The following is a 22,638-nucleotide window of genomic DNA, read 5'->3' as shown; positions in this document are numbered from 1 at the left end:
TCTGAGCCCTGAGCCTGTAATCTGCACACCCCGAGGTTAGGTCTGGTGCCTGCACACATGAGGTCGGCATAACTCAAGGGATAGCTCTGCTGTCTGAGCCCTGAGCCTGTAATCTGCACACCCTGGGGTTAGGTCTGGTGCCTGCACACATGAGGCCGGTATAACCCAAGGGACAGCTCTGCTGTCTGAGCCCCGAGCCTGCAATCTGCACACCCTGGGGTTAGGTCTGGTGCCTGCACACATGAGGCCGGTATAACACAAGGGACAGCTCTCCTGTCTGAGCCTGCAATCTGCACACCCCGAGGTTAGGTCTGGTTTCTGCACACATGAGGTTGGCATAACCGAAGGGATAGCTCTGCTGTCTGAGCCCTGAGCCTGTAATCTGCACACCCCGAGGTTAGGTCTGGTGCCTGCACACATGAGGTCAGTATAACCCAAGGGATAGCTCTGCTGTCTGAGCCCTGAGCCTGTAATCTGCACACCCCGGGGTTAGGTCTGGTGCCTGCACACATGAGGTTGGCATACCCCAAGGGATAGCTCTGCTGTCTGAGCCCTGAGCCTGTAATCTGCACACCCTGGGGTTAGGTCTGGTGCCTGCACACATGAGGCCGGTATAACCCAAGGGACAGCTCTGCTGTCTGAGCCCCGAGCCTGCAATCTGCATACCCTGGGGTTAGGTCTGGTGCCTGCACAAATGATGTCAGTATAACCCAAGGGACAGCTCTGCTGTCTGAGTCCTGAGCCTGCAATCTGCACACCCTGGGATTAGGTCTGGTGCCTGCACACATGAGGTCGGCATAACCCAAGGGATAGCTCTGCTGTCTGAGCCTGTAATCTGCACACCCTGGGGTTAGGTCTGGTGCCTGCACACATGAGGCCGGTATAACCCAAGGGACAGCTCTGCTGTCTGAGCCCCGAGCTTGCAATCTGCATACCCTGGGGTTAGGTCTGGTGCCTGCACACATGACGTCAGTATAACACAAGGGACAGCTCTGCTGTCTGAGCCCTGCACCTGCAATCTGCACACCCTGAGGTTAGGTCTGGTGCCTGCACACGAGGTTGGTATAACCAAAGGATATCTCTGCTGTCTTAGCCCGGCGCCTGCAATCTGCACACCCCGAGGATAGGTCTGGTGCCTGCACACATAAGGTCGGTATAACCCAAGGGATAGCTCTGCTGTCTGAGCCTCGAGCCTGCAATCTGCACACCCTGGGGTTAGGACTGGTGCCTGCACACATGTGGTCAGTATAACCCAAGGTATAGCTCTGCTGTCTGAGCCCTGCACCTGCAATCTGCACACCCTGAGGTTAGGTCTGGTGCCTGCACACATGTGGCCAGTAAACCCAAGGGATAGCTCTGCTGTCTGAGCCCTGCGCCTGCAATCTGCACACCATGGGGTTAGGTCTGGTACCTGCACACATGAGGTTGGTATAACCCAAGGGACAGCCCTGCTGTCTGATCCCTGAGCCTGTAATCTGCACACCATGGGGTTAGGTCTGGTGCCTGCACACATGAGGTTGGTATAACCCAAGGGATAGCTCTGCTGTCTGAGCCTGCAATCTGCACACCCCGAGGTTAGGTCTGGTTTCTGCACACATGAGGTTGGCATAACCCAAGGGATAGCTCTGCTGTCTGAGCCCTGAGCCTGTAATCTGCACACCCCGAGGTTAGGTCTGGTGCGTGCACACATGAGGTCAGTATAACCCAAGGGATAGCTCTGCTGTCTGAGCCCTGAGCCTGTAATCTGCACACCCTGGGGTTAGGTCTGGTGCCTGCACACATGAGGTTGGCATAACCCAAGGGATAGCTCTGCTGTCTGAGCCCTGAGCCTGTAATCTGCACACCCTGGGGTTAGGTCTGGTGCCTGCACACATGAGGCCGGTATAACCCAAGGGACAGCTCTGCTGTCTGAGCCCCGAGCCTGCAATCAGCATATCCTGGGGTTAGGTCTGGTGCCTGCACACATGACGTCAGTATAACCCAAGGGACAGCTCTGCTGTCTGAGCCCTGAGCCTGCAATCTGCACACCTTGGGATTAGGTCTGGTGCCTGCACACATGACGTCAGTATAACCCAAGGGACAGCTCTGCTGTCTGCGCCCTGTGCCTGCAATCTGCATACCCTGGGGTTAGGTCTGGTGCCTGCACACATGAGGTCGGCATAACCCAAGGGATAGCTCTGCTTTCTGAGCCCTGCGCCTGCAATCTGCTCACCCTGGGGTTAGGTCTGGTGCCTGAAAACATGGGGTCAGTATAACCCAAGGGACAGCTCTGCTGTCAGAGCCCGGTGCCTGCAATCTGCAAACCCTGAGGTTAGGTCTGGTGCCTGCACACATAAGATCGGTATAACCCAAGGGATAGCTCTGCTGTCTGAGCCTCAAGCCTGCAATCTGCACACCCTGGGGTTAGGTCTGGTGCCTACACACATGTGGCCAGTATAACCCAAGGGATAGCTCTGCTGTCTGAGCACGGCGCCTGCAATCTGCACACCCTGAGGTTAGGTCTGGTGCCTGCACACGTGGCCAGTATAACCCAAGGGATAGCTCTGCTGTCTGAGCCCTGCGCCTGCAATCTGCTCACCCTGGGGTTAGGTCTGGTGCCTGAAAACATAAGGTCGGTATAACCCAAGGGATAGCTCTGCTGTCTGAGCCTCGAGCCTGCAATCTGCACACCCTGGGGTTAGGACTGGTGCCTGCACACATGAGGTCAGTATAACCCAAGGGATAGTTCTGCTGTCTGAGCCTCGAGCCTGCAATCTGCACACCCTGGGGTTAGGTCTTTTGCCTACACACATGTGGCCAGTATAACCCAAGGGATAGCTCTGCTGTCTGAGCACGGCGCCTGCAATCTGCACACCCTGAGGTTAGGTCTGGTGCCTGCACACGTGGCCAGTATAACCCAAGGGATAGCTCTGCTGTCTGAGCCCTGCGCCTGCAATCCGCACACCCCGAGGTTAGGTCTGGTACCTGCACACATGAGGCTGGTATAACCCAAGGGACAGCTCTGCTGTCTGAGCCCCGAGGCTGCAATCTGCACACCTTGGGGTTAGGTCTGGTGCCTGCACACATGAGGTCGGTATAACCCAAGGGATAGCTCTGCTGTCAGAGCCCTGAGCCTGGAATCTGCACACCCTGAGGTTAGGTCTGGTGCCTGCACACATGAGGCTGGTATAACCCAAGGGACAGCTCTGCTGTCTGAGCCCCGAGCCTGTAATCTGCACACCCTGGGGTTAGGTCTGGTGCCTGCACACTTGTGGCCAGTATAACCCAAGGGATAGCTCTGCCATCTGAGCCTGCAATCTGCACACCGCGAGGTTAGGTGTGGTGTCTGTACACATGAGGTTGGTATAACCCAAGGGATAGCTCTGCTGTCTGAGCCCTGAGCCTGTAATCTGCACACCCTGAGGTTAGGTCTGGTGCCTGCACACATGAGGCTGGTATAACCCAAGGGACAGCTCTGCTGTCTGAGCCCCGAGCCTGTAATCTGCACACCCTGGGGTTAGGTCTGGTGCCTGCACACATGAGGTCAGTATAACCCAAGGGACAGCTCTGCTGTCTGAGCCCTGAGCCTGCAATCTGTACACCCTGAGGTTAGGTCTGGTGCCTGCACACATGAGGTCGGTATAACCCAAGGGACAGCTCTGCTGTCTGAGCCCCGAGCCTGTAATCTGCACACCCTGGGGTTAGGTCTGGTGCCTGCACACATGAGGTCAGTATAACCCAAGGGACAGCTCTGCTGTCTGAGCCCTGAGCCTGCAATCTGCACACCCTGAGGTTAGGTCTGGTGCCTGCACACATGAGGTCGGTATAACCCAAGGGATAGCTCCGCTGTCTGAGCCCTGAGCCTGTAATCTGCACACCCTGAGGTTAGGTCTGGTGCCTGCACACATGAGGTTGGTATAACCCAAGGGATAGCTCTGCTGTCTGAGCCTGCAATCTGCACACCCCGAGGTTAGGTCTGGTGTCTGCACACATGAGGTTGGTATAACCCAAGGGATAGCTCTGCTGTCTGAGCCCTGAGCCTGTAATCTGCACACCATGGGGTTAGGTCTGGTGCCTGCACACATGAGGCCGGTATAACCCAAGGGATATCTCTGCTGTCTGAGCCCTGAGCCTGCAATCTGCACACCCCGAGGTTAGGTCTGGTGTCTGCACACATGAGGTTGGTATAACCCAAGGGATAGCTCTGCTGTCTGAGCCCTGAGCCTGTAATCTGCACACCCTGGGGTTAGGTCTGGTGCCTGCACACACAAGGTTGGTATAATCCAAGGGATAGCTCTGCTGTCTGAGCCCTGAGCCTGCAATCTGCACACCCTGTGGTTAGGTCTGGTGCCTGCACACATGAGGCCGGTATAACCCAAGGGATAGCTCTGCTGTCTGAGCCTGCAATCTGCACACCCTGGGGTTAGGTCTGGTGCCTGCACACATGAGGCCGGTATAACCCAAGGGATAGCTCTGCTGTCTGAGCCTGCAATCTGCACACCCTGGGGTTAGGTCTGGTGCCTGCACACATGAGGCCAAGGGAAAGCTCTGCCGTCTGAGCCCCGAGCCTGCAATCTGCATACCCTGGGGTTAGGTCAGGTGCCTGCACACATGAGGTTGGTTTAACCCAAGGTTAGTTCTGCTGGCTGAGCCCTGAGCCTGTAATCTGCACACTGTGAGGTTAGGTCTGATGCATGCACACATGAGGTCGGTATAACCCAAGGATAGTTCTGCTTTCCGAGCCTGAGCCTGTAATCTGCACACTGTGAGGTTAGGTCTGATGCCTGTACACATGAGGTCAGTATAACCCAAGGGATAGCTCTGCTGTCTCGGCACTGAGTCTGTAAGACCTATGAAGCCTAAGGGGTTCTCTGCAGTGGGGGGGGTCTGAGCATGTTGGATATATGTAAACTCAGGGTTACATGTTCTGTCTGAGCTAGTATGGTCTCTAACTTGATGGGCAGTTCTTTTCAGTTTAGAAAATGTTATTTTATTCAGATTCAAATTACAGACCAAAGGTTTCCAAAAATGGAAATACAACAATGTATCAATAATTTAACATTCGAATAATAGACAATTCTGCTGCCTGAGTCAGTAAGTTCCCTGTAACCTGAGGGGTAGTTCTGCTGCCTGAGTCAGTAAGTTCGCTGTAACCCGAGGGGTAGTCCTGCTGCCTGAGTCAGTAATTTTGCTGTAACCCGAGGGGTAGTTCTGCTGCCTGAGTCAGTAAGTTTGCTATAACCCGAGGGGTAGTCCTGCCGTCTGAGTCAGTAGGTTTGCTGTAACCCGAGGGGTAGTTCTGCTGCCTGAGTCAGTAAGTTCGCTGTAACCCGAGGGGTAGTCCTGCTGCCTGAGTCAGTAAGTTTGCTGTAACCCGAGGGGTAGTTCTGCTGCCTGAGTCAGTAAGTTTGCTAATACCCGAGGGGTAGTCCTGCCGCCTGAGTCAGTAGGTTTGCTGTAACCCGAGGGGTAGTTCTGCTGCCTGAGTCAGTAAGTTTGCTATAACCCGAGGGGTAGTCCTGCTGCCTGAGTCAGTAAGTTCCATTTAACCCGAGGGGTAGTCCTGCTGCCTGAGTCCGTAAGTTCCCTTTAACCCAAGGGGTAGTCCTGCTGCCTGAGTCAGTAAGTTTGCTGTAACCCGAGGGGTAGTTCTGCTGCCCGAGTCAGTAAGTTTGCTGTAACCCGAGGGGTGGTTCTGCTGCCTGAGTCAGTAAGTTCGCTGTAACCCGAGGGGTAGTTCTGCTGCCTGAGTCAGTAAGTTTGCTATAACCCGAGGGGTAGTCCTGCTGCCTGAGTCAGTAAGTTCCCTTTAACCAGAGGGGTAGTCCTGCTGCCTGAGTCAGTAAGTTCGCTGTAACCCGAGGGGTAGTTCTGCTGCCTGAGGCAGTAAGTTCGCTGTAACCCGAGGGGTATTTCTGCTGCCTGAGTCAGCAAGTTCACTGTAACCCAAGGGGAATTTCTGCTGCCTGAGTCAGTAAGTTCCCTTTAACCCGAGGGGTAGTTCTGCTGTCTGAGTCAGTAAATTTGCTGTAACCCGAGGGGTAGTTCTGCTGCCTGAGTCAGTAAGTTCGCTGTAACCTCAGGGGTAGTTCTGCTGCCTGTGCCAAGAAGGTGTCTGTACCCTAGGGGGTAGATGAGTTTCCTGAGCTAGTACGTTCTCTGAAGGTAGGGCTGCTGCTTGAGCCACTACGGCCTCTGTACTCCGAGGGATAGTTCTTCTGCCCGGGACAGTAAGGCCACTGTAACTTGAGGGATAGTTTTGCTGCCTGAGTCAGTAAAGTGTCTGTACCATGAGATATAGTTTTGCAGCATGAGCTGGTACCTTTTTCTGTAACCTCAGGGATAGTTTTGCTGCCTGAGCAAGCAAGGTCTCTGTACCCTTAAGGATAGCGCATATGCCCTAAACCCGAGTCTGTGGTCTACAAGGGTGAATGAGAAGCGGTATTACCCAAATTGACCTTTAATAATTGACCTTTTGGGCAATTGACCTAATTATTGTGTTCCTAATTGACCTTCTGCACAATTGACCTTTATATTATTTTAGTTATTTTATATATGTATTGGGTTGGTTTTGGATTATAAATAATATAAGGGGATTGGGTGGGGGTTGCAGGGGGTTTTGGATTAGGTGGGGGGGTTTGCGGGGGGTTTCCCCCGCATATATGTCCTAATTGACCTTCTAAATTAGGTCAATTCTCCCGAGGTCAATTCTCCCGAGGGCAATTGTGAAAAGGTCAATTAGTATACAACCTGAGAAGCGTCTCTCAAGGAGGACCCTGTCCATGTAGATAAAGAGAGGAGGGAAGAAGATGTCACTCACAAATGTAACTCCCTGCTGAGGCCCGGGAGTCCACTGCCACCACCACCCCATGCTGGAACTTGAAGGCCAGGGTGGTGGTCCCGTGCCAGAGCTCGAGCTTTGCACCATTGCCGCCCTCTGTGCACGACTGGAGGAAGTGAGCAGGCTGGAAAGAAAGAAAGACACACAGTGAGTACTGAGCCTGTAACCACAGACCTACCATTACCACACAGAACAGTACTGGAACCAGGGCGGACACCTGCGCCGTCACTGGGTGGACACCCCAGAACACCAAAAAAAAGCACAAGAACGGATTAGCACCTACTTGCTATGTGCTTCCGAGAAGGGGTCTGGAAACAGCTCTAGTATAAAGAATGAGCACAAAGGGGAGGAGCTCAGGCAACAGTGAGCAGCAAGTGGGATAAAGACACTCAGTGAAGGGCCTACTCTCTGAGGACCTACGTTCCTGAGTCCAAGCTCCGGAATCCAGTCCCTAGTTTACTTCTCAATCTCTTGGGTGTCCTTCCAGGGCAATGTTCCTCAAGTCACTCACAGTCACATCACAGGGATTTTAAGGGGAGTAGTGCACATCTGAATCTCATGGGGATCCCCCCCAGGATGATATGGTATTGTTTTTTTTTTATATAGCGCCTATACACAGGCAAGTGTTTCAAAGCACTCAAGGGGGGTGGGAACATGAGGAAAAAACAACAGTCACTCAGAGCCCTTGAAATTCTGAGACGATAATAGTCTGTACAGGCAGAGTCAATGCGTAAAAAGTACATTTAACAGATTGGGGGACAGCAAATAGGCCCGACGGGGATTCTGCTGTTTTAACAGTGCAATTAAAGGGTGAAGACAAGGGAGACAGACAGACGATCTTCAGGCGTGGTGCGTACGGATCAAGCAAGTGCACAGAGGGTCACAGGGAGAGGGAGGATCAAGTGCACCCGGTCAGTTGAGACTGGAGTAAGTGCAAAGAGAGCCACTCTGTAGGGTTAATTTCTCCAGTGCATTGAGTGTGGGTAGGGTGTAGGGCCCTGAGGCAAAGGCAAAAGAGGACTGCGTGGGTGCCGGGGCCAGTGAGACTCTGAGGTACAACAGGCAACCAGTCAGCATGCTGTAAGGAAGAGGAGGGGAAGAGGGAAAAAATAGACAACTAGGTTAGCAGGTTAGAGGGAGAGAGAAGGAAGAGGAGAAGAGGAAGCTCTTGAGGAGATTCTGGAATTTAAAGATATCTGGCTCAAGACGGAGGGTGGCAGGGAGGCTATTCCAGAGGGTGGCACCTGCTGAGGATAAAGATCTCCCTCCAAATCTCTGCATGGAGAACAGACTCACTCGCAGGAGGTTGGGGGTAGATGAGCAGAGGTCTCAGGAGGGACAGTATTTAGGTAGGCAGCGTTGCAGATAGGTAGGTGCCAGGTCCCAGATAGCCTTGTGAGCAATGCAAAGGGTCTTTGCAGCCACAGGGAGCCAGTGAAGGGATTTCAGTGCCAGAGAGATGCAGTCCCTGGGCTTCAGGCGAAGGATAAGTCTTGGGGTTCTGTTCTGGATGAGTTGCAGAGGGCGCAGGGCAGAAGATGGGAGGTTGAGGAAGAGGCTGTTGCAGTAGTCCAGCCTGGGGAGAACCAGGGCTCTGGAGACAGTGAGCCTCTGGGGGAAAGTGAGAAAAGGCAGAGTACCTCTGAGGAGGTGTAGCTGATAGTTAGACTTTTAAGAGATGTCTGAAATGTGAGAGGAGGAGGAGAGGGTGGAGTCAAAGATGACCCCAAAGTTTCTTGCCTTGCAGGTGGGTGCGGGCGCAGGGCCAAGGGAGGCCGGCCAAAGTGAAAGTGGGAAAGCAGGAGCAGGGGTCCCAATGCGAACGATCTCAGTCTTAGTGGTGTTGAGGCAAAGGTAATTTGCAGCACACCATGACTGAATAGCAGACAGATAGTCAGATATGAGCGAGGAGGAGGAGGCGCCTGAGGGTAGCCTGAAAGATAGTTGTGTGTGATCCGCGTAGCACTGGAAGTTAGAGGTAAAGGTGTCAATCACATGTGCCAGGGCAGCCATATAGACTTTGAAGAACCAGGGTGAAAGGTTACAACCCTGGGGAATGTCACAGATTGAGAGAGTGATAGTTGAGTGAAAGGCTCCGAGTTCCACCTGGGATGGGCGGGTCGGAGAGGAAGGAGGTTAACCACACCAGAGCCTGACCTGTGATTCCCAGGGTGTCATGCAGACGTGCGATCAGGATGTTGTGGTTAACCGTGTCAAAGGCAGAGGAGAGGTCAAGGTGAATGAGGATAAAGGGGGTGTTAGTGTCAAGATTTGAGAGCAGGTCTTCACGCGTGTTCAGAAGAGGAATTTCTGTGCCTCTGGATGCTCTGAAGCCAGATTTATGGTCATGGAAGCAACCAATAGAATCAGTGTGGAGGGTCAGCTGAGAGATAGCCAGTTTCTCCAGGAATCTGCCCAGGAAAGGGGTGATAGAGATGGGGCGGTAGTTTGCCAGAATGGAGGGGTCGGCAGAGGGTTTTTTGAGCAGAGGGTGCACAAGGGAGTGCTTAAGAGCAGTTGGGAAAACTCCAGTGGAAAAGGAGAGATTAAAGAGATCAGCGGAGGCTGGGGCGAGGGAGTCGATATTGTCTTTAATGGTTTTGGAGGGACAAGGGTCCACCTGTTTGGATGAAGCCGTCATAGATCGGACTTGTCTGGTGACCTCAGATGATGTGACGGGTGAGAGAGAAGAGGGGGTAAGTGGAGGGGCCAAGGGGGGCTCCGGTGTTGGTGTATGCTGTGGTGTGGAAGAGAGAGTGGAAAGGATGTCTTGGGTTTTTTGGTGAAGTGTACAGCCAGGGACGAGCAAAGGTCCTGGGTGGGAGTGACAGAAGAAGAGGCTGATGCAGGATTGGCCAGTTCCTTGCAGACTTTAGAAAGTTCTGCCGTGTTGTTTGATACCGCGGAGATGCAGGCTTGAATAAAGACTCTCTTCTTGGTGTGGATGCAGAGTCGATAATGTCTTTGAAGAAGGCTGCAGGCCAGTTTGTCAGATGGTCCACCCAATGAGTTCCATTTCCGTTCCGCTGCCCTACACTTGCGTTTAAGGGCAGCCAGATCAGAGTCGTACCAAGAGTTGCACTTTTTGGAAGGCTTCAGTCGGACACTCATGACACGTGCAAGAGTGTCAAGAGTGTTGGAGAGAGAGAGATTAAGGTTAGCGAGGGCTGTGTTAGGGTGGGAGTCAGCCGAAGGAGTGGGTGGAGGAGAGTAGGTGGAGACAAAAGCAGCCACTGTCACTTTTTTCATAGGTCTGGTGAATTTGAAGCCAAGTGGCTGTGCCGGATGTATTGCTGCAAGAGGTGAGGAGAGCTTCAGGTGTGTAGAGAGAAGAGAGTGGTCAGTCCAAGAGAGGGAGGTAGTGAGAGGGATAGATATAGATAGGGGGATGTCAGTAGAGATGAAAGCATCCAAGGTGTGGCCCGCGGTGAGCGTGGCGCCAGAGGGTAGGATAGAAAAAGCGAGAGAGTCGCAAAGACTAACTCAAAACGTGGTTCCCTCACATGTGACCTACGATTGGAGAACAGTGTCCATTTATTAAGCTTCAGACAGATGGACACCTGCCTCAACACCCCGCAGATCCCAGAACACGAGATGCCGAACAAGGCCAAGTTAAAAGCTATATACACTGGCGTGTGGCCTAGTTAATCAGGGATGGTTTCTTATTTACTTGGAAGACGTAGTTCCTTGATGTCACTGCCCTACCACTATCTTTGCTCATGTGCCGATGACTGCCAAATATTCAAGGTTGGTGAGACCAATCGCAGCCAATCACAACTCTTGGAATAATGCTGCTTGTACCTGTTGCAGTAGCCGATTATGTTCTGTTATGATGATGTCTTTTTTTACCTTTATCACTTTAGGTCTGAGGCGGGGCCATCAGGTAATCAGGACCAATGAAGAGACTAACACCTATGTAACCCATATGTAGACAATTCCCCAAACCAATCACAAATCCCCATAGCCTTTTGCAACCAAGATTGTGATGCGACATCAATTGTGACGTATTTTTAGAGTAAAACCTGATGTTTTCCATTGTTGATTAGAGAAAGCTCTGGAGGCCTGTGTGTGTATTGCTGTCCCTGCTTTATTTGGACTGTTAATAAAGCAGAACTTTGCCATTTACCTTGACTAGTCCCGTCACTGGGCGCAGGATTTCCCTGCCTGTCTGTGGATTTCCAGTCTACCTTTACGCCTGTGTATGTGCATGAGGCCCAGGGGCAATCGGCGAGAGTGTCTCACTACTTGACGTATGGTGAGGCGGTTGCACAGCTTCAATTCAACGGTGAGAATAGTGTTAGGCAGGATTGCCGAGCTCCGATTGAGCTCTTGCCTGCTTTAGGTGTTCCTAAAATGCAAGCAGCCCAGACACAGGTGGAGGGGATTACTTGGGGGTTGATGACACAGGTGGAAGGGATTACTTGGGTTTTGATGACACAGGTGGAGGGGATTACTTGGGCGTTGATAAAGGATTGAGCTCTTGCCTGCTTCAGGTGCTCCTAGGATGCAAGCAGCCCAGACACAGGTACAGGGGATTACTTGGGGGTTGATAAAGGACACCTTTTTGATCTTTATGGTTGAAGTTATTAATTGTTCCTTTTAAACGCAGAGTAAGACTGAGAAAATGATAATAGTTAAGGCAGCTGGGGTGTTTTAGGAGGTTGTCGGATTTTCAAGGGCGTACTTAAATTAGATCTTGAGTAGGGGGAGTGTGTGATATGTTCTGGTTCTGCTGTGGTGTGGGTACAGTGGTAGTGGCGGTTTGGTTTCCTTGGGAGGCCGAGTCAGTGCCTGCACTTGAGAGACATAGATGATCATCATCTACAAAGATGGAAATCGTGGGCTCCTAATTTTTGGGAGCCGCCCCAACATAAAGAAGAAGAAGCCTGTCATGGCGATGCCCTGATTCTGCCATATTGGGATCAGGCAGGCCTGGGCCTGTCATAGTGATCTCCCCATATTAAGAGCAGGTAACTCTGTCATGCCTATCCCCTGATCCCGCCATATTGAGATCAGGCAGACTTGTCATGGTGATCCCTGATCCAACATAATGGCATCCTTAGTTTCTCAACTTTCAACGTCGCGAGCTGAGCACAGACGTTCACTGTCTGGGGTTTCTTTCGCTGCCAAAGGATTTCTGTTTGCTTCGTGCTGGGGCTTGCGGACCCTATGTGTGCTAGTACACAGGGAGGGGATACTCCATTTACCACCTCCACGGGTCACTTTATGGAGCTGATGGTTCCCCCTGGCCCCCAGAGTTCCAGGTGGCTTACTCACAGTGCTTAGAAGTGGGAGGACACAGGCCTGAAGTCCTACATAAAGGCAGGAAATTATAATGTTATAAAAGTCCCCAAAAATATAGTCCTCTCCCTGGGTGACTAAGGGACATGCTCAATACACTGAGTGCACAGGGAAAGGATGATGTGGGGGTACAGGGAGACGCTAATGCTGGGGTGCACAGGGTAAGGATGATGTGGGGGGTACAGGGAGACGCTAATGCTGGGGTGCACAGGGAGGGGATAATGCTGGGGTGTACAGGGAAAGGCTCATGTTGGGGTGCACAGGGAGGGGATGATGCTGGGGTGTACAGGGAGACGCTAATGCTGGGGTGCACAGGGAGGGGATAATGCTGGGGTGTACAGGGAGACGCTAATGCTGGGGTGCACAGGGAGGGGATAATGCTGGGGTGCACAGGGAGGGGATAATGCTGGGGTGCACAGGGAAAGGGTGATGTGGGGGGTACAGGGAGACGCTAATGCTGGGGTGCACAGGGAGGGGATAATGCTGGGGTGTACAGGGAGACGCTAATGCTGGGGTGCACAGGGAGGGGATAATGCTGGGGTGTACAGGGAGACGCTAATGGTGGGGTGCACAGGGAGGGGATAATGCTGGGGTGCACAGGGAGGGGATAATGCTGGGGTGCACAGGGAGGGGATAATGCTGGGGTGTACAGGGAGATGCTAATGCTGGGGTGCACAGGGAAAGGATGATGTGGGGTTACAGGGAGATGCTAATGCTGGGGTGCACAGGGAGGGGATAATGCTGGGGTGTACAGGGAAAGGTTCATGCTGGGGTGCACAGGGAGAGCATAATGCTGGGGTGTACTGGGAGGGGATAATGCTGGGGTGTACAGGGAGACGCCAATGCTGGGGTACACAGGGAGGGGATAATGCTGGGGTGTACAGGGAGACGCTAATGCTGGGGTGCACAGGGAGGGGATAATGCTGGGGTGTACAGGGAGGGGAGCATGATGGGGTGTTAGGCAGAATCCTGTGCAGTTCACTTAGGGAGTATTACAGAAGATTAAGACTACAGGTATATGTAATAAATCCCCTTTGGTATCAGTCTGTACCACAAAGATTTAGTTGGTAGCTGTGGCTGAGCAGTCAGACTTATCTCAAGAGGGAGATGAGCAGTATTCAGGGTTTACACAATAGGACTACAATACTATTGCACAAGGAAACCCTGGCCAAAGCTTTGTATTAAAAAAAGGAATATATATATATATTTACACACATCTAGTTCAACACATCAATCACAGTTATTAAAGCAAGTTAAAATCAGTCAAAAAAAAGTATACACAAATCCCTATTTGAATTGTAGACAAGTTTGAGCCAGAGTAAAAAATGAGCAAAACGCCACAGTGAAAACCAAGCAGAAATGGCACTCTAACAATTTCTCACAAGGGAGGGGAAGGACAATTTATACAGGAATATACTCTTAAACACCCTAGCAACACTTCCCAATAAGACTGTGAACAAGTTTAGGCAAGGCAGTACTTAATACTGAGGTGAAAATCGAGCAAAATGGCACTTCACAAGTTTAAAAAGAGGGAAGGAAACGGTGGTTATAGTAGGTGCACCAACACAATTCTAGGTGAAAAGCAATCTAGAGAAGGCAGTTGTAACAGATTTAGCCAGAGTCAATAGGCCTGTGCCAGAGTCAGTGGTACAGGGCAAAGCGCTTAGGAGCAAAACGTTCTTGTAGCTGCAGTCAAGTCTTTGTTAAATGATTCGAAAAGGCGGTTGCAGAAGGTGAAAGACAAAGTTAGATGATAGGGGCGGCCAACCCAGGAGGCAGGTAAAGGATTTCAACCACCTTTAGCAATACCCCGCGAAACATGAGGCCTGTCGGAACAATGTACCTGAAAAAGTGGAAGTGGCTCCTGCAGTGGCGGTGGTTCCTAGCAGTTCCTGCAGTTCATGTTGTCCAGCAGAGGAAGAGAGGCTCTCGTCGTGGAGGAAGGTTCGAGTCACTGCACTGCCCAGGGAAGAAACCAGCCGCAGTGATGCCGAAACGGATTAAAAGGTACGCTCATTTAAATCGCGGTCGTGGTGGACGGGTGCATGGCTATCCGGTCTCCGAGTGCAGGGCACTGGCAATTCGACCAAGGCAGGTCCTGGAAGGCGATTGGCCCCACCAGCTCAAGGGAAGAAGACTCTTGTAGATGATGATCTTCTCTCGTCGTGTGGAGAAAAGTGGTGAGACGCTGCAGCAGGGCTTCACCAGTGGTTCAGTTGTTGCAGATGTCTTTGGCTTCTCTCCTCTTCGGCTTCTTAGTTCCAGTGGCGACGTCTTGCTCTTCCAGTCCTCAGGACCCTGCTTTTATGCAGAAAGACCCCCATTCATACAGCCTAGCTGTCACTCACACAGTGGAGTGGTCATCCTGGCGGGAGACCCTCCAGCCTATCAGGACAGAGTGCGACTTGGGTTGCTTAGGCAACCCTGTCCAGGGGGCCTACTCCTCCTCCCACACAATGGGTCTACCCCAGACTCAGTGGCACCGAAAGGAGGGCTTCTTAGCAGAAACCCGCCAAAAGGGCGAACAAAGGATCCCCGACCTGGGTTAGGATCTCAGAGAAAGACACGAGAAAGAATTTGTATCAAAGTTCTGGCAAATAAAACCTACCGGAGTAAAGTTAATATAAAAATAAACCAGCGGTATGTTAGAGGCTGTCAGTAAATGTGGTATCCTCGAACAATGGGAAAATCCCATAGGAAAATATTCACGTTTCAAATATTTATGGTAGTAACCACTGCCACCAGCCAGAAACCTTGGAGAGAGGGACTGTACGGTACCCTCTCGAAAATGAACACCAGGGAAAAACTATTAACCCTTCCCAGTACTTCCATAGTAAGATGGGTTGCACTGGTTTAGTTCATAAGGATTGACTAGTAAAGTCAATGGGGACTTTACATGCCCTGGGAGACAGTAGTCAGTCCCAGGGTATGGAGTCTATGTTTGGGGGTCGCTGCAACACCCCTTTGTCACTGCACTGAGGGTGCTGTGTAACACATGTGAATAAAGATGGTTCCTATGAGGGTGAGAAAGATCCCATAGGCATTAAACACAAAAAGAGCCTAGAAAACACATAGAAAAAATGCCTAAGAGTGGGAAAAAGAGTCTCACTCTTAGCGTGAGAAAAAAAAAATAAACTTCAAATCCAGCAAAGCTGCTGGGCCACTCTATAGGTAAGGGAAATTAGCCATAGAATGAGAATTCTCCCTAACATGGGGTGTACATGGAGAGATAATGCAGAGATGTACAGGGAGAGGATAATGCTTGGGTGTACAGGGAGGGGATAATGCTGGGGTGTACAGGGAGGGGATAATGCTGGGGTGTACAGGAAGAGGATAATTCTGGGTGTCCCTGGAAAGGTTAATGTTGGGTGTACAGGGAGAGCATAATGCTGGGGTGTACAGTGAGGAGATAATGCTGGGGTGTACAGTGAGGAGATAATGCTGGGTATAGTGAGGGGATAATGCTGGGGTGTACAGGGAGGAGATAATGCTGGGGTGTACAGTGAGGGGGTAATGCTGGGGTGTACAGGGAGGAGATAATGCTGGGGTGTACAGTGAGGAGATAATGCTGGGTGTAGTGAGGGGATAATGCTGGGTGTAGTGAGGGGATAATGATGGGTGTAGTGAGGGGATAATGATGGGTGTAGTGAGGAGATAATGCTGGGGTGTACAGTGAGGAGATAATGCTTGATGTAGTGAGGAGGTAATGCTGGGTGTAGTGAGGAGATAATGCTGGGTGTAGTGAGGGGATAATGCTGGGTGTAGTGAGGGGATAATGCTGGGTGTAGTGAGGGGATAATGGTGGGTGTAGTGAGGGGATAATGGTGGGTGTAGTGAGGGGATAATGCTGGGTGCTGTGAGAAACCTGAAGGTGCCTCACCCGCTAGTCCCCAGAGAGTTGTCGTCCAGGTGGCCAGGACACAGCCATCGCTAATGGATCCAGTTCCTGGGCGAGGGGCCTTCAGGGAGTGGAAGTGGGACACTGAGGGTTGAGACGCGGTACCTCTTTCGTTGTAAAACCTTTCCCCTTTCCTACCCTGTAGGATATTTAGAAGATCTACCCCACCCCTGCCAAAGCCATTTAGCTGACATGTCCCAACACACGGGTCAGGCAGAGTCAGGCATTTGACAAAACCCATGTGCACCTGACAACCCTTTACCTTCCCCACAGGGATAAAAGGTGGAGTACTGGAGCACACTTCGAGCAAGGCCGGACGCACAAGGATACAGCTACAGTAAACCGGCAGTTCAAGGGGAGGAGAAAGGCGGCGAGACCTGGAAGGACGACAAAGGGGGAAAGGCAGCGAGACCTGGAAGGACAACGAAGGTGGAATTGCCCTTGTCCTTTTCAACTCAGACACGCAAAATCTCCGAAAGCGAAATCTTAAAACCAGGAGTTACAGCTGGCGTGTGGAGCAGCAGATGTCAACGGTGCACGGGGGCCTCCCGTATTGATAACGCAGGCGGGCAGGCAAGCTGGCTACTATCCTTGACTCCAGAGAGCAGAGAAGCCAACGGGTTCAGCACAGCGGTGAGTGGGAGGGAGCTGATAGCAAACCGAATTGTGTTGAGCCCAAGGTTGCAAGTAGCAACATTTTGAACGCAAGAAGAAATAACTTGAACTGTTCAGAAAGCCGAGACAAGAGCCAGCTGCAGAGTGGTCATGCGCCGTAGGGGTGCTCATTCAAAGGACTCTCGCTGGCCCCTTTTGTTTTGTGTTGAAACTGCAAAGACCAGAAGGCCCCAGGAAAGGGCGGCTTGAAATGTCAGAGTGATCCTACAAGGGTCACGTCAAATCCCTTGTACAATCGAAAGTCCCTGGCCCATTGCCAAGAGAAAGCTAGGGGAAGAAAACTCCACTTTCTGACAAGGTTATGAACTGTGGAGAAAGGCAAGTGTGAACCCGACAGAGGGATGCCGAGAGAAAACTAGAAGGAAAACCCTGCTTTCTGATTAAAATGATCAATATATGAACTGTGTTAGGAATACATGAACTATGTTAAAGAAAGGCCGTAGTGAACCCTACGGAGGGAGGCCCAAGTTGCAAGAAGGATCGGAGCCCGGCAGAGGGAGATCCAAAGGGCAAAAGCAATCACCAAAAGGTGCAAGAATACTGAAGGAACTTTTGTTTGTTTGTTGTTTTGAACCAGCTAGCCTTCTAAGGCAAGAGACTTTTGCAGGAAAGAGACAGCCTCTGAAAGTTTCTGCTATCATTGAACTGAACTGTGAACCTCGTGCTGCCGAGGCACAGGAGTGGGCTATGCCCAGAAGTCCTGCCTTGTTCTTTGCTTAAAACGTGGGGAAGGGAGACCTACCCATACCATCTTGACTTATCATTTTTGTGAACACCTTTCTTTTCTGGTGAACATTATCCCACTCTTTTGTAATTTAATAGTAAGGATTGGCAATATTTTTCTTTTTAATGTCGGTCCTTTTTATTTCACAAGATGCCACTAGGACTGTCTTATTATTATTTGATGGCCATAGCTTGCTCCCATCTTAGATTGAGGTTCAGCTTAGGCATTTATCTCGCCCTTTGTACGGTTCAATAAACACCATTGAACTGTGATCACTTGTGTCTGTCTTTACTGTTGCCACTATGCGTTCCTTACAGTGCACAGGTAAAGGTTAATGCTGGGGTGTACGGGGAGAGGCTAATGCTGGGGTGTACAGGGAGAGGATAATGCTGGGGTGTACAGGGAGAGGATAATGCTGGGGTGCACAGGGAGAGGATAATGCTGGGGTGCACAGGGAGAGGGTAATGCTGGGGTGTACAGGGAGGGGATAATGCTGGGGTGTACAGGGAAAGGTTAATGCTGGGGTGTACAGGAAGAGGATAATGATGGGGTGTACAGGGAGAGGATAATGCTGGTGTGCACAGGGAGGGGATAATGTTGGGGGGCATAGGGAGGGGATAATGATGGGGTGTACAGTGAGGGGATAATGCTGGGGTGTGTAGGGAGAGGATAATGCTGGGGTGTGCAGGGAGAGGATAATGCTGGGGTGTACAGGGAGAGGATAATGCTGGGGTGTACAGGGAGGGGCTAATGCTGGGGTGTACAGGGAGAGGCTTATGCTGGGATGCACAGGGAGGGGATAATGCTGGGGTGCACAGGGAGAGGCTAATGCTGGGGTGCACAGGGAGGGGATAATGCTGGGGGCATAGGGAGGGGATAATGATGGGGTGTACAGGGAGAGGATAATGCTGGGGTGCACAGGGAGGGGATAATGCTGGGGTGCACAGGGAGGGGATAATGCTGGGGTGTACACAGAAAGGTTAATGTTGGGTGTACAGGGAGAGCATAATGCTGGGGTGTACAGGGAGAGGCTAATGCTGTGGTGTACACAGAAAGGTTAATGTTGGGTGTACAGGGAGAGCATAATGCTGGGGTGTACAGGGAGAGGCTAATGCTGGGGTGTACACAGAAAGGTTAATGTTGGGTGTACAGGGAGAGCATAATGCTGCGGTGTACAGGGAGAGGCTACTGCTGGGGTGTACACAGAAAGGTTAATGTTGGGTGTACAGGGAGATCATAATGCTGGGGTGTGCAGGGCGAGGCTAATGCTGGGGTGTAGAGGGAGAGGCTAAGGCTGGGGTGTAGAGGGAGAGGCTAAGGCTGGGGTGTACAGGGAGAGCATAATGCTGGGTGTACAGGGAGAGCATAATGCTGGGGTGTACAGGGAGAGGCTAATGCTGGGTGTACAGGGAAAGGTTAATGTTGGGTGTACGGGGAGAGTATAATGCTGGGGTGTACACAGAAAGGTTAATGCTGGGTGTACAGGGAGAGCATAATGCTGGGGTGTACAGGGAGAGGCTAATGCTGGGGTGTACACAGAAAGGTTAATGTTGGGTGTACAGGGAGAGCATAATGCTGGGGTGTACACAGAAAGGTTAATGTTGGGTGTACAGGGAGAGCATAATGCTGCGGTGTACAGGGAGAGGCTACTGCTGGGGTGTACACAGAAAGGTTAATGTTGGGTGTACAGGGAGATCACAATGCTGGGGTGTACAGTGCGAGGCTAATGCTGGGGTGTACATGGCGAGGCTAATGCTGGGGTGTACACAGAAAGGTTAATGTTGGGTGTACAGGGAGAGCATAATTCTGGGGTGTACACAGAAAGGTTAATGCTGGGTGTACAGGGAGAGCATAATGCTGGGGTGTACAGGGAGAGGCTAATGCTGGGGTGTACACAGAAAGGTTAATGCTGGGTGTACAGGGAGAGCATAATGCTGGGGTGTACAGGGAGAGGCTAATTCTGGGGTGTACAGGGAAAGGTTAATGTTGGGTGTACAGGGAGAGCATAATGCTGGGGTGTACACAGAAAGGTTAATGCTGGGTGTACAGGGAGAGCATAATGCTGGGGTGTACAGGGAGAGGCTAATGCTGGGGTGTACACAGAAAGGTTAATGTTGGGTGTACAGGGAGAGCATAATGCTGGGGTGTACACAGAAAGGTTAATGTTGGGTGTACAGGGAGAGCATAATGCTGGGGTGTACACAGAAAGGTTAATGCTGGGTGTACAGGGAGAGCATACTGCTGGGGTGTACAGGGAGAGGCTAATGCTGGGGTGTACACAGAAAGGTTAATGCTGGGTGTACAGGGAGAGCATAATGCTGGGGTGTACAGGGAGAGGCTAATTCTGGGGTGTACAGGGAAAGGTTAATGTTGGGTGTACAGGGAGAGCATAATGCTGGGGTGTACACAGAAAGGTTAATGCTGGGTGTACAGGGAGAGCATAATGCTGGGGTGTACAGGGAGAGGCTACTGCTGGGGTGTACACAGAAAGGTTAATGTTGGGTGTACAGGGAGATCATAATGCTGGGGTGTACACAGAAAGGTTAATGTTGGGTGTACAGGGAGAGCATAATGCTGGGGTGTACACAGAAAGGTTAATGCTGGGTGTACAGGGAGAGCATAATGCTGAGGTGTACAGGGAGAGGCTAATGCTGGGGTGTACAGGGAAATGTTAATGTTGGGTGTACGGGGAGAGTATACTGCTGGGGTGTACACAGAAAGGTTAATGCTGGGTGTACAGGGAGAGCATAATGCTGGGGTGTACAGGGAGAGGCTAATGCTGGGGTGTACACAGAAAGGTTAATGTTGGGTGTACAGGGAGAGCATAATGCTGGGGTGTACACAGAAAGGTTAATGTTGGGTGTACAGGGAGAGCATAATGCTGCGGTGTACAGGGAGAGGCTACTGCTGGGGTGTACACAGAAAGGTTAATGTTGGGTGTACAGGGAGATCACAATGCTGGGGTGTACAGGGCGAGGCTAATGCTGGGGTGTACAGGGCGAGGCTAATGCTGGGGTGTACAGGGCGAGGCTAATGCTGGGGTGTACACAGAAAGGTTAATGTTGGGTGTACAGGGAGAGCATAATGCTGGGGTGTACAGGGAGAGGCTAATGCTGGGGTGTACACAGAAAGGTTATTGCTGGGTGTACAGGGAGAGCATAATGCTGGGGTGTACAGGGAGAGGCTAATGATGGGGTGTACACAGAAAGGTTAATGTTGGGTGTACAGGGAGAGCATAATGCTGGGGTGTACAGGGAGAGGCTAATGCTGGGTGTACAGGGAGAGCATAATGCTGGGGTGTACAGGGAGAGGCTAATTCTGGGGTGTACAGGGAAAGGTTAATGTTGGGTGTACAGGGAGAGCATAATGCTGGGGTGTACACAGAAAGGTTAATGCTGGGTGTACAGGGAGAGCATAATGCTGGGGTGTACAGGGAGAGGCTAATGCTGGGGTGTACACAGAAAGGTTAATGTTGGGTGTACAGGGAGAGCATAATGCTGGGGTGTACACAGAAAGGTTAATGTTGGGTGTACAGGGAGAGCATAATGCTGGGGTGTACACAGAAAGGTTAATGCTGGGTGTACAGGGAGAGCATAATGCTGGGGTGTACAGGGAGAGGCTAATGCTGGGGTGTACACAGAAAGGTTAATGCTGGGTGTACAGGGAGAGCATAATGCTGGGGTGTACAGGGAGAGGCTAATTCTGGGGTGTACAGGGAAAGGTTAATGTTGGGTGTACAGGGAGAGCATAATGCTGGGGTGTACACAGAAAGGTTAATGCTGGGTGTACAGGGAGAGCATAATGCTGGGGTGTACAGGGAGAGGCTAATGCTGGGGTGTACACAGAAAGGTTAATGTTGGGTGTACAGGGAGAGCATAATGCTGGGGTGTACACAGAAAGGTTAATGTTGGGTGTACAGGGGGAGCATAATGCTGGGGTGTACACAGAAAGGTTAATGCTGGGTGTACAGGGAGAGCATAATGCTGAGGTGTACAGGGAAAGGCTAATGCTGGGGTGTACACAGAAAGGTTAATGTTGGGTGTACAGGGAGAGCATAATGCTGGGGTGTATACAGAAAGGTTAATGCTGGGTGTACAGGGAGAGCATAATGCTGTGGTGTACAGGGAGAGGCTAATGCTGGGGTGTACACAGAAAGGTTAATGTTGGGTGTACAGGGAGAGCATAATGCTGGGGTGTACACAGAAAGGTTAATGCTGGGTGTACAGGGAGAGCATAATGCTGGGGTGTACAGGGAGAGGCTAATGCTGGGGTGTACACAGAAAGGTTAATGTTGGGTGTACATGGAGAGCATAATGCTGGGGTGTACGGGGAGAGGCTAATGCTGGGGTGTACAGGGAGAGGCTAATGCTGGGGTGTACAGGGAGAGGCTAATGCTGGGGTGTACAGGGAGGGGATAATGCTGGGGTGTACAGGGAGAGGCTAATGCTGGGGTGTACAGGGAGGGGATAATGCTGGGGTGTACAGGGAGGGGATAATACTGGGGTGTACAGGGAGGGGATAATGCTAGGGTGTACAGGGAGGGGATAATGCTGGGGTGTACAGGGAGGGGATAATGCTGGGGTGTACAGGGAGGGGATAATGCTGGGGTGTACAGGGAGGGGATAATGCTGGGGTGTACAGGGAGGGGATAATGCTGGGGTGAGGGGGGGCTAGTGCATGGGTGCCCAGGGACAGGATCATGCAGGGGTGCACAGGGAGAATATTATGTTGGGGGTAGAAGTAGAGAATAATGCTGAGGTGGGAGAGGCGAGTGCTGGGGCATACAGGAGGGGTTAATGCTGGGGTGTAGAGGTAGGTGTTAATGATGGGGTGTACAGGGAGTGGCCAATACTATGGTACACAGGACGTGCTTAACCCTGTGGTGTCCAGAGAGGGCTGTATGCAGGGCTTTACAGGGAGAGGATAAATCAGGAGTGCACAGGGAATGACTCATGCTGGAGTGTATAGGGAGTGGCGAATGCTATTGAGTGGCTAACTCAGCGATCAAAGTGAGCGGGAACGGTCGGGAGCGGTGTTCCACTACTTTTATTCTTTTCTGTTTACCGTTCCTCTACTTTTTACGATCATATTCACCATTCCATAGAGAGGATGTGTCCATTCATATCCCTGTGCAAGTGTAACATTGCAATAGGGGCCTTAGGTAGTAGCCACTTAGACTGTTGCAATGCCCCAGCCGGACACCTCGTTACATGTTGCACT

General features: G+C 51.5%; 1 protein-coding gene across 1 annotated transcript in view; it reads right to left on the bottom strand.

The window, feature by feature from the left end:
• Positions 1-22,638, bottom strand: part of LOC138522058 (proteasome subunit beta type-8-like) — a 150,993-nt gene that overhangs the window by 120,661 nt on the left and 7,694 nt on the right. Inside the window, exon 2 of the mRNA XM_069635291.1 lies at positions 6,800-6,944. Coding sequence (XP_069491392.1) covers positions 6,800-6,944 — 145 coding nt within the window. The remainder of the gene's footprint in view (positions 1-6,799; positions 6,945-22,638) is intronic.

This window comes from Ambystoma mexicanum, chromosome 13 (genome assembly GCF_040938575.1).
Source record: "Ambystoma mexicanum isolate Mex_15411 chromosome 13, UKY_AmexF1_1, whole genome shotgun sequence".
Lineage (NCBI taxonomy): Eukaryota > Metazoa > Chordata > Amphibia > Caudata > Ambystomatidae > Ambystoma > Ambystoma mexicanum.
The sequence above is the reverse complement of the archived record's forward strand: the minus strand, read 5'-3'. Positions and strand labels throughout refer to the sequence as shown.